The sequence below is a fragment of the Lutzomyia longipalpis genome, chromosome 1 (assembly GCF_024334085.1).
Source record: "Lutzomyia longipalpis isolate SR_M1_2022 chromosome 1, ASM2433408v1".
NCBI lineage: Eukaryota > Metazoa > Arthropoda > Insecta > Diptera > Psychodidae > Lutzomyia > Lutzomyia longipalpis.
In genome coordinates, this window is record NC_074707.1 from 21,062,419 (window position 1) to 21,075,275 (window position 12,857).

At 33.1% G+C, this 12,857-nt stretch overlaps 1 protein-coding gene across 1 annotated transcript; it reads left to right on the top strand.

The window, feature by feature from the left end:
* Positions 1-1,826: 1,826 nt before the first annotated feature.
* LOC129796935 (organic cation transporter protein) lies at positions 1,827-12,312 on the top strand. Its single transcript, XM_055839086.1, has 7 exons — positions 1,827-2,405; positions 6,692-7,085; positions 10,305-10,572; positions 10,657-10,951; positions 11,044-11,218; positions 11,395-11,540; positions 11,671-12,312. The coding sequence occupies exons 1-7, from the start codon at positions 2,148-2,150 to the stop codon at positions 11,866-11,868; spliced, it is 1,734 nt and encodes a 577-aa protein (XP_055695061.1). The 5' UTR covers positions 1,827-2,147; the 3' UTR covers positions 11,869-12,312.
* The last annotated feature ends 545 nt before the right edge of the window (positions 12,313-12,857 follow it).

Below are 12,857 nucleotides of genomic sequence, written 5' to 3' on the forward strand. Positions count from 1 at the left end.
ATCAATAAGAGACTGAAAAATCGCAATTATTCTGCACAAAAATGTAAACTATGACGTCATTAATGTTTTATTAAATTGTCTAATAGCTATTTTGATTACCCAAAAATATTCTTTTCTTGTTCAAACTTTATTAGAAATTTTTTTATTATGATATACTTTCTAATGTCATATTAAATAAAATTAAGAATTTTTATCAAACATCAAATCTTCCATAAGCCTCCAAAGCTTATTCTTTGAGTGTTGTAAGGCACGGCAATATTTTTTCATACACTATTGGCAGCGTGTGTAAACCTCAACATTTGCCACAAACATATGAATGAAACGTGTTGTTAATAATGTTCTGTTTAGTAGAAAATAAAAGTATTTATGCAATAATTTAATCAAAACAAAGAATTGTGCTACGATCAAATTGCTTCATTTTGCTTTTACTTTTCAAATCATATTACATGGATTTGCAGAAGGTAATTATTATCACCATAGGAATTTTAATGTTATACCAATGAGGTGAAAAGTCGCGACATGAGAGCAGTCACGTACACTTCAAAATACCTATGATTTTCTGCACAAAATTTTGCAAAAAGGTAGTTCTATTTGAGCACTCAGGTAGGTAAGAAAATATAATAAACATTACCTTGATACTTTTTGTCGTCATTGATCAAAAAGCATGCAAAATCAATGTAAAAAGGCATAATTTGTAAATTGAAAGAAGAAAAAAATAAGGAAAACATTAATTAATTTCAACCTGTGAGTATATTCTTTCACAATTTTTCCCCTTTTGTGGTTTATAATTAGACAAAATAGTATTTGCAACCGCTTTAGTATTTCGCAAAGTACACTCTTGCAATACTTTTGTTCAGCTATGCGTACTTCTCCGGACAAAAATTCATAAATTGAACATTTTGAATGTTTGCAAAAAAAAAGTAATAAAATTTGGAAGATGTTTTTTGCTAATTCTAGCAATTAGTTTGCAAAAAACAAAAAAAATAATCGCTCATTTGGAACATGCGACATGGTTTGTGTTCAGCAAAATAAATTTTGTGGCCATCAACTTATACTAACGTAATTTGATTCGCGTGCAACGTAAGAAAATGCAATAAATGCAATGAAAAGAGAAAAAGAGCATCATGCGCGACTTTTCCTCAATTTTTCTAAACTATGCAATTTTTGCAAGATTCTCCTCATTGGTTTTCCATCGAATGTTAAAACTTTAATGAATAATTCATTGTACAAAATATTCAGGACATTAATAACTCAGCCATCGCGACGATGAATTATGCGCCACACAGGCACTCATTAATGTTTATTTTATGGATTTTCGCACTGAATTCAGATAAGTATCTTCATTTTTTTTTCTAACTCTCTTTGGTATGCTAAACAGCAACATCCATTGATGTTCTTTGATGATTTAAAAAATTTAGTGAACAATTGCCTGGGAATAGTGAGAATTTATTTTTTCTTGTTTAGTCGTTAGTCCGCAGGTGTGGGTGTTTTGTGATTTGAAGAATCGGTGATATTTGTAAAAAATTTGCTGATAATGCAATTTTAAAATATTTTCTAAATTCAAATCCTCGTTTCGTCTGCCTTAATTAATTTTATAATGTTCAAGAATGAAGGAAAATTGGTGGATTAAGAAATTCTTAAGGTAAACATGCGTTAAACCTTTCAATATCGAAATATTTCATTGAAAAATCCACAATCAGAACTTTTGTAATCTCACACAGGAGAGATAAGAAAACGGATTCAATCAACACTGCATATCTCACTCAATTGTGTTGATAATGTTCTCAGAGCAATTTTCACTCAATTGTGAGTCTCTGATGCTTTTCTGAGCACTTTTCCATTGTAGTGGCCGCCAAAATCCCACTCTAAGCACTTCGCGCGAGCCAACCGTACCTCCGACAACATAGACTGGAGGTGTTCTGGATTCCGAGGCATATCAGTTTGTGCCGCCAAGTCGTGGTGTCCATTTGGAAAAACTGTAAAGGCTCTCCCAGCTGCGGGTAAGAGTCACATTAGAGCCCCGAAGCGCTTTTAGTTGAGGCAAATAAGAGGAAAATCACTCCAACGGACAGATTCAGTCGTTCACATTCATTCAAAGCATAAACAGTTCGAGAGACAATAATATTGAAAATTGAAAGTGAACAATAATGGTGGTGAATTCGGGAAATCTTCAAGTGTCCAGTGGTAAATCATCTGGTGCTTTAGCCCTTGATGGGGTAAAATGTGAAAATGGGAAAAATCATAAAATTCAAATATGTGATGAACCAACAAAGGAAGAGGACTCCAATTCGGATGTTATATCCGATTTAACCGGACACTTTGGGAAATGGCAGTTGATGTGGACATTTCTTCTATCTCTCTTTCAATTACCCTCAACATTTCACCTCTTTTCATTTGTCTTTGAGGTAAATATATGCCCCCCACCTTTTCTTGCTAACTTTTGTAAATTTACAATCACGCCGGCAAAATCAGTGACTTCTGCCTCACGGCGACAAGAGGTCACACAGAGAGCATCCATCTATATGAGTGTTGGGTTGGGAAAAAAAAACAGATAAAGTATATACATAATGTGGGAAAATGAAGGAAAAACGGGTAACAAATCAGTGAAAAACCAATTGTGTTTTGTCAGTGGGTGATGACGAAAAAAAAAGAGCAAAAATAAATTACCAAACAGACAATAAATGAAAATATTCACAGTGGAACTAATTTGAATTCGCAGTTATTAATTAAAATTGCCATCATAGAATCTCGATTATTCACAAGAAATGGCTCATTTAGAGGAAACAACGGGGAAGGAAATATGTAATTTTCTGTGAAAAATCGCAATAATAAAGAAATTACGCAAAATTTGCAAAAATTTTTTTATTTTTCTAAATGTTTCTAAAAGAAATAAGATTTTTTTTAATTGTAAGAAAGTAAATAAAAGAATAAAAGTTTTTTCATTGCATCCGTTTAGATGTGAGATGATGACCCTAATTCTTAAAAACCCGTGAGATTTTTTTTAAATTAAATATTTTAATTGAAAATAAAATTCTAATTCATGTTACACCGGAAAATTCTTTTTTTTTTTCATAATTCATTCATAAATATTCGGCTAACCCCATACAGATTATGTAAAAACATCAAAATTAAATGTCTTTGAGTTCAAGTTCGGTCATAAAAAACAGTGTCTCTTTCTTTAATTTTCCCGGAAAAAATAAAGTAAAGAAAAAAGAGAAGTTTTCAAGAAAAACAACATGTGACGAAAGCAGAAAACTCGCGATTAAATCTGGTGATTAGCTAATTATATTAGACAATTTTCCTCGACATATCCAAACCTACAATCTTTTACTTCATGATTGTAATTGCGTGTAGGTGGGAATACTCAAACACACCACTATACAAGACGGATCTGTGGCAAAAGAAAATCCTCAAATAGCCAATTTGTTGAAATATACTATCATTTGAATACAAGCCCTTATGTTGCTTAAAATATTTGAAACAGATTATGTAAGTACATAAAATGTAATTATGAAATTAATTGACATTTCCAGTGTATATAAAATAAATAATAATGCCTAATCTTCGCTAATTTTTCTAAATCCCAAAGACATTAATTCAATTTTCTCAACATAAAACGATCTAACTTGAAATTTTAATTCTTTTTCATTAACAAATGTTACTTAAATGCATTTTCATGCACAACCATCGCGACATGAAATTCATGAACTAAATACAATACAAAACTTTAAGGTAAAAAAGGAAATGAGACAATAAATTAGGCAATGGTCTCACACTGAGGTAAGTTGCGTTATCCGTTAATTTTTCACGGCATCAATGTTGCAATGGATGAATTCTATTTAGATGTAAATAACACTTTTCTTGTCCACACAACGTCACAAGAAACTCATTGCAATCTCTTGAGTATCAATGAAGGAATTTAAATATCGCGAATTGCTTATGCATGCTTTTTAATAATTAGCAATTACTCTATGATGGCAACATTTTCCTCCTGATGCAAGAACACGGTGAAATTTCAACACAGGGCCAATGCAAAAAGAAGATTATTGCGCAGAATTTGCTCTAATTAATTCACTCTTTGTATAATGAATATTTTACAATAGCAGATCTTAGACAAGGTGTCGAAGGCGACAATAATCTCAAGAATTTTTCTATTAATAAACAAACTATTTATGAGATACTTTGAAATGTAAACGGCATTAAATTGCTCAATTAACCATGAGTGAGAGTGATGGATTTCCATGTGGAAAATCCTCCGGTGAGATCCTTGGCAAAAAAAAGCTAACGACTGACCGCAATGCATTCCCCCAAAATATTTTATTTATTGAAGATTTGAAAATTTCAAAGTGCAATGTCAGGTGAGATATGACTAATATGGCAAAAAATGAGTGGAAGAGTTTGAATTTGAACTTTTTTTTCACAATTTTTGCATTTTTATGAGTCAAGGATGCGTCGTACGCTTTTGGTGTACCAACAATATGGGTAGCATGTCTCAAGTCATCGTCTCACGATGTATTGTCTCCAATTTTAAATTAAATCGTGACTTCCCACAATAGTGCTGCTGCTAGTGATGCTTTGAACTCTCACTCCTCAATATCGGATACTGTTCGTCCATGGCCCAGAAATATTCAGCATCGTACTATTTCCTACTTTCAATCTACCACACAATAATTAAGTGACTGATTTTCATTCCTCTAAAATAGATCAATAAACTCTCCTGCGGTCAACCTTCTCCTTCCCTCAAACGTATATATACAGGTACTTCATTCTTAACGTGCAAAAGCTGCTGTGTGTAGCTTTTACCGGACGGAACAGATATAATTTACGTTCTCCAGCAGGCAGTGCGGCATGAGCTTTATACATTCTGAACTTGATATTGGAACTTTATGCTGAGAATATTGATGGATATGCAATGTGGTGAATGAAGGTTGTTCACCAATCAAAGGTTAATAGTGTCCATTCGGACATATACCTTTTTATGAGAGATAAAAATAAAAATAAGGAAAACACTTCCCTTATCTAAAAAAAAACGACTAAAAACATACAAGTACCTTCACGTGACGATTGTAGCGATATGGCCATTTTTCCGCAATTCATTTGAGAGAGAAAAATTAATATTTTTACTCTTCCACAGTTTCAAAATGACAATTTTTCATACAAAGTATAAATTGAAATGTAAAAAAACGTCAATTAAGAGCTAATTAACGTTTAAAAAGTATTTTTTAAAACACTTCATACGTGACAATACGTATTTGTTTAGCATATTATCACACATAAATCAATTAACTTATTTGCATATTTCTTTAATGGACAACACAGCGCGATGGTATATTATTAAATTGTGCTGTTTTAGAGGCATCTAGCGCCACGATTTCGTTACTTGAGCTTGCCTGTGTCCTTCGATGTATCCATTTCAGACAAGTGCACTGTACATTCTTTTCTAATTAAGAATTCGAAAAAAATATAGAAAGCGCGCTTGTTCTCTCTGCTGAATTGCGAAAGACGCTAAGCTATAAATTTCAGTCAATCGGTAAAGGATGGAAATAAAAAAAAAAGCTAAAAGCTCCACAATTTCCCTTCACCATAGAACATCGCAATGTATTGTATATTGCAGAATCATGAGAAGTCTAGTAGGTATAGTTTAATTTAATTCCCCACTGCTTCTGTTTATTTTCCTGCAAACCACACAATATAATTTCTATTTGCGTATATAGGTGGATACAATGAATACCCGCTGTGAGAGCTTATAACATTCTTGTCAATTTCCATACATTTTATTTATACTGCAGTCACTTTAACAATAAAAAAGTTAGTCGCCCTTTTCTGAGCTTTTCTTATATATACATACTTATCTCTCAAGAAAATAATTCAATGTGAATCAATACTTGAGAGCATTGAGAGGACATAAAAGTGTTAAGAATTTTTCCTCAGAAAGCACTATTTTGTATACCAACGAAAGAGAACCTCCCCACATTTTTTTGTGATAAACTCCTCGTGGAAATGAACCACAAAAAGCAAAGCTCTCACAAATTGAATACACACTGCAAAGTCGTTTTTGCATCATTCCGCAAATTCTTCCACAACTCCATTCCACTATACTGAACACATATGGTTGGGATGTCATGATCCTGGAGTTTATCTGTCTGTGTACCCTGTATGGAGCATAAATTGAGAAGGATTTATCTCCGCATCCTTTCCCGGGAAGTACATCTCCTTATACACATGATGTTGCTTTGACACACAAGCACAAACCAACAATTCACGGAAGAATGTCTTCTCCTGCCGCAAAATGTATATCGATTTCCCACGCTATATAGTAGATTGATATCTTCGCATAAATGGGATAAACATAAGAACAGCATAGGGTGAAAACATTCCGAAAAATCAAATAGATTTTCTTTATGGCAATCTTCTAATCTTGTTATACAGCAAATTTTAAAAAAAATTCTCACAGTTTGAGTGATGAAATTGGTATTACACAATTCTAATTGATGCTTCGGTATTTTAATCGCATTATGCAAGAATCAGCCGTGTTATTGGCTTAACATTTTCTTCTTCTTTAGCAATTTCAATTAAATTAAAACCAATAAATTGGTTTTAAATAAATGATAGATTCTTTTAAAAAATATACCTATAGTTTTGACTTTAATATTGTAAAATTTTCAATATTTTTTTTTGGGTTTTCATTTAGGGCGCCTCTAAAGATTTTTGGTGTGCAGCTCCTGACCACCTCAAATCCATCCCTTTAGCAATTTGGCGCAACTACACCCAACCCAGTGGCCCCTGTAGCATCGTTGATGTCAACTACCATGAAATTTCAATAGAGAATTTCACAACAATTCTCAGTGATGCATTAAACGAAACACTGACAACCTGCAAATCCTTCGACTATGACATGGAATTGATTGGAAAGACGGTCATCTCGGAATGGCAACTTGTGTGCAACCGCGCCAGCATGGTGAGTGTTGTGGAAATGTGCTTCTTGGCAGGAGCAGCAGTCGGAAGTGTGTGCAGCGGTTGGATTTCAGACCAATTCGGCCGAAGGACTACATTAATGTCCTTCGCTACAGTTCAATGCTGTATCGGTAAGTTTGAATTTGGAGTTTTTTTTATTTGATCATTTTTTAAGATGACCTTTATAGTTAAAGTCGCTACATAATAGGCTACAGAGATGGGGTAGAGATTAATAAAATCTCTCAATATTCCGCGACAATTCACTTCCTTTCAGTAAAATGGGTATATATTCATGTTGAGATATCCCTTCCGAAGGACCTTCTCTCGGTGGATAAATATTTACAGCACACAGAGTAATAGAAAGATACATGTACATGTACAATATATACATCAACGAATGTGAATAGATCCCTTTCCATCAAAAGCTTCAAAGCGTTTTGCAGTCTGGCAGTACATTAACATATTTTTTTCTTCTTTTCCCAAAACATCTTCATATCTTGCCTAGACATACAATCAATTGCTTTTTCAGCTTTTCCTGCTTCACCATACACCCGCGCAATCCTGTTATGGCAAGGAAAGGGGGTTTTGTTAATATGAAAAATATCTCTATTACATTTGGTTTACCTTTCTGTTATGGCTAACATAGAAAAGTATTCATATCTCAATGTAATCTAGGCCAGAAGAAAAAGTTTTTCCTTTAGCGGATATTTTTTCCACCATGGAATTTCCTATTGAAACTGCTGAGTATAAGAAAACTCTCACAAAATGAAACTCATCTTAAAAAAAAACATATTTCCATATTGCATGAGATTTTCATCTCGCAAACAAAATATTTAATAAAAGTATTTAATTGAAAGATTTAATGATTACGTTTCTCAATGAGATTTGCTTCTTCAACGATATAATTTTGCAACTTTGTGGAAAATGAACTCTATAAGGTTAGAAAAAATTAAATTAATCGAGAGCGATTGCGTCTATACTCTGATGCTCATTTTCAGGTGATAACGTCCAATGAAAAATTTATTGCACCCAATTAAATCCACAAACTTAAACCGTGACATTGAACTACATTCTCATTACTCTGTTAAAGCTTACATTATATAAAACCCTATGGCACGGAAAATTACAAATACCACTGTTAATGAAAGCAATGAATATTGGGTCGCACTGTTATTCACCTTGGCAGTGACAATACGGAAAACAGATAGAATGAAGGCTTTTTTTCTTTCTTTAAATATCTTTGCAAAATGTTATAAAATACCTACGCAAGTATGACAAAAATGCATCAAATTGTTAAATCAAAGCCAAATAAAGCTAAATTGCTGTAATTTATTGAGACATAAAAATGTGGGAAATCTTTAATTTTTAAAAAAATAATTTCCTTCAAGAAAATTATTATATTTTTAATTTCTTGTCAATTCAATGACCTAAATAGATTAGTAAGTATGGGAATTTCTGGTCATTATCGCTGTTTTATCACCTGATAATTTTTTTTTGTTTATTCTGATTTAAGACGGTAGGACAGTGTCTTTGTGATAAAAGTTTAGATCAAGAAAAGTCTGGTATATATAAAATAAAATTACTTCCTTTAACTTGAATTGATAAAACGATTTTTTTTAAGTTGTTCACTATGCAACTATGGATTATAACTTTCAAAAGGTGTGGATACTGCACCCTTAATAATTAGAGAACATTTGGAATCTTCAAAAGTTTTAAATATATTTTTATTTTAATTTGATATTAATTTTATAGAAAAGCTAAATACCTAAATATTTATTAATCAACATGAAAACAATATATTAGTTGTACAGTGTAATTTAATTAGATAGCTCAATTGTGGCAGATAATTGGTCACAATTGAAATTAATAATTTGACACCTCTAAATTAACTTTTGTGGTCTAAATAATGGATTAGTTGTGGCTTTGAATGTGCAGGATTATAGACATTACAATAAGTCTTTGCAAGTGTCTTATCTCATTAATCCAACGTATTATATATTGGTTCACAATATAATAGCAAAATACGATCAATATCAATACTAATTTAGATGGAATAAATCACACACCTTGAGATTGAAAGAAACAAACAGTCAATCATTAAGTGAGTATAGCAAATCAATCTATAAATCTACTGCCCAACCTGTCTATGTCAATCTACTTCCGATTTTTTTTACATATGCGTGCATGTTGGTCTGTAAGAAAATATTTGGTACAAGATACAATACTCCACCTATTTGTCGTTTTTATCTTTACCACTTTCTTCTTGTAACTGACTAAGCGGAAAACGTTCATTGGTTCTTATATTACAAACATCATAATAGTCACACAAGAGAAAATCTTCCTTGTTCACCTTGGTTGCTGATAGGATACAAAAGCACACACGACATCCAATTGATTTGAATTGGGCGGAAGGCACAAAAATCTCTCGTACATCTCTCTACCACACAACGCCTCTACCCACCCTCTTATCACACACACGACAACTTCTTCATCCCTCTCGACCTCAATCACCCCCAATTGATCGTTCAACTAACAGCGAAAAGTTCTTTCCTTTCCCAAATCTCACTCAAGCACCTCGCATTCTCTGCTGAAGTACCTTTGGGTCTTGCCTTAAGAAAGAAATTATGATTCATTTAGTATCACAAAAAGGAAAAAGTTCCTCTAGGTGGGCTACGTGAAAGTTGAAGAAAAGAAGGATTATCGTGGTATTAGTTTAATTGGGGAAAAGTAAAAGAAATCTCCCCGAATCGTGAATGTGGTTAAGAAATTAGGAAAACCAAATTCAAAATTTAATTAACGGTTTTCTTATTAATTCAATCAATTTGCCTACATACCGGCAAAAAGCTTCAGATAACGCGTAGACGCTATGAAGAAGTTGGTATTCCACAATGATGTGAGAATTCAAATAAATAAGAAACGTGCCAAGTTTTAGATTACTTTTTTTGTAAAATTCGTAGGATTTATCAAAAAAAGATGTTTTTAGTGTCTCTGTGTCTCCAATACTATCCGCGTTGTTTAGAATAATTTATTTTTATTATATTTTGGACAACTTTGAAATTAATAAAAAAAAGATTTTTTTTCTCTAAAATGTTATAGAATTTTTTTAATAAAATATTAAGAGTTACAGCTTATGTATTAGAAATTCTACAAAATTCTACAACAACTTTTCGCCCCTTTCACCATCTCAAATCAATCAGTTATGATTTTCAGAGTATTGTCTCTGGTGCTAAAATAGGATTATGAATATTTTTCACCCACGCAAGGAACCCCATTCCTGTCACGCAACACAAACTTCTCTTTCAACCACGAATTTTCTAATTAAAAATTCACCTTTCTAATTGATTTTGCAGGAATTTTGCTCGCCTTCGCGTCATCATTGCCCACCTTTATGGTTCTGAGATTTATAAGTGGTGTAACATCAATGGCTGTTTTGGTCGTCAGTTTTGTCCTGGTGGTGGAATTGGTGTCTGGGAAGTATCGCACAATCATTGGGATTCTCAATCTCTTGCCACTCTCAATTGCATACATGATAATTGCGGGAATTGCCTATGGGGCCCGTGATTGGAGGACTATTCAACTTATTGGTACCACACCATGCTTCCTGTTGCTTTTGCTTTGGTAAGGAAAAAATATGCTTTTCCTCATAAAAGACTTTTTGTTGAAAAATTTTATTCTCTTGTGGGTTTGGACCAAAAAAAATAGGTTCAATATCCCTGAATCCCCAAGGTGGTTGCTCGCCAGAGGTCGAATGGAAGAACTCAAAGAGATTATCAATCGAATTGCTGCCCGGAATAGGATCACCCTCCCGGATAACTATGAGAAATTGCTGATTTCACCTCCCGATGTGGATGCTACGGTTTCAATATTGGACCTATTCAGGGGGAAATTCCGCAGGACCACACTTTTGATGACGGTGATTTGGTTTTCCCTCGTCCTTCTCTACTTTGGCATTACACTACATATGAATAATTTGGGTGGAAATATCTACACAAATACAGTGAGTACCTTAAACATATCCATTCCAACCAGAGAAAAAATCTCATTATCAGAATTGGATAAAAAATAAAAAAATATTTTCGTGGTTTTTAGATTATAGCGGGTGCTGTTGAGGGTATCGCCATTCTGTGTAGCATCATCGTCGTCCTCAAATTAGGAATCCGAATTAATTTAGTTATATACATGCTTGTCGCCGGATTAGCCTGTCTCATGGTAAATTTCGTCCCAGATGGCAATTTGTGGATGATAATAACATTAGTTATGATAGGTATGTTGCACACTTAAAATGCACATGGCAAATATGCTTGTATGTGTATGTTTATAAACTTGAAATTTCATATGAAAACCTTCACTGGTGAGATGAATAATATGTATATTGCTCAACTGTGGGGGTGAGTTTATGTATATATTCAGCTAATCATGTTACGATGATGTGTTTTACAGGAAAATGCACAATTGGAGCAACAAATGCTATCATTCAAACCTTCACGGCATACCAATATCCAACTATGTTGAGGAATTTGGGTGTGGGAGCGGGAAATTTTGCTGCTGGTGTGGCTTTAATTGTTGTACCCTACCTATGGCTTATGGTACGTACAATGTTTAATTTAATGTTACATTACACCCCAGCCCCCCTATTTTGGGGTTGAATATAAATTAATAATTTTTAATTATCTCTCATTCTTTTTTTTTCTCCATAATTCACCTCTTGAAATAAAGGAGCACATTCAGATTTATCTACCAATGACAATTATGGGAGGATTTGGAATTGTGGGTGCTATTGCCCTTCTGCTGCTACACGATAGATCACCAAAGACCAAGAAACAGCAGAGAGCTACTAAATCATGTATTCCGGAGCAAAACAAAAAAGTTGCCAGTGCATTTGAAAATTCAGCATATAAACACACAGAATCTTGATAAGTTCCAAAACACATCAAAATCATAATGTCGTCTTTCTCATCTTTCGCAACAGTTCTGTGAACCATTTCACCCAAAATTGTATTTAATAACATTAAGGCACATTAGGATATGTAAATTGATAAGTTATGTTTACAATCTATTGTTATATTGTATTTAAATTGTATATTTTATTCTTATTTTATTATTACGAGCTCTTATTCCTTTTTATGACACAATTATGTACGTATACTCCCACACATCTTTACGCGTGTACTGTATTCAATCCAAATTTTAAGACATTCCTTTACAATATACTCATCTCTGAATATAAAATAATGCGGTCTCTTTGGTACACACGTAATAAATTACAGTATTCCGAGAAACTTTTAAATAATGTTACATTTTTTGCATTTAGTTGACAAGAAACCACGATTATTTATAATAAAATTATTACTTTAATTACCACGCTGTTTTAAATTTAAAAAGAAAAATCAATCAAAAGAGTTGCGTAGGTGCCAGTGACCAGCTTGGGGCCGAATACCTGTGTCTGAGAGATAACATTTAATGTGTTTTTGATAGCGTTTTCTTTGAAAGAAAATAACTTTTACATTTTATTTCTTAAAATACACACACAATTAAAATAAATATTTTGTGGATGGAAATTTGCAATATGTCTTCTCGCAGTCTCAATGGTCCTTAACTTGGGACATTAAAAAAAAATAAATATATAAAATTTCTTCTTTTAAAAAAAAACTTAAATAAATATTTGCCACGTGTATGATCTTCCGCGATTTACTTGTAAATTCCAGAACCATTCCTTAGGCCATTTGCTGGTAAAGTTGGTGGAAGAATAAATTTTCTCTGTAAACGTGATTCTGCCAGCTATGTTAAAAGAAAATCGCCTCAGGAGAGTAAATGTTCTTTGTCACTTGAAATATAAAGTGTGTAAGCTTTCAAATTTATTAACACTCACACACACAAACACTCACGCACGCACGGGCTGGGAC

Bases quoted from the DNA above. Each gene is read 5' to 3' on its own strand.
- LOC129796935 (XM_055839086.1), top strand. From the start codon at position 2,148: ATGGTGGTGAATTCGGGAAATCTTCAAGTGTCCAGTGGTAAATCATCT. The intron at 7,086-10,304 runs GTAAGTTTGAAT...TTGATTTTGCAG, and splicing joins TACAGTTCAATGCTGTATCG to GAATTTTGCTCGCCTTCGCG. The intron at 10,573-10,656 runs GTAAGGAAAAAA...CAAAAAAAATAG, and splicing joins TTCCTGTTGCTTTTGCTTTG to GTTCAATATCCCTGAATCCC.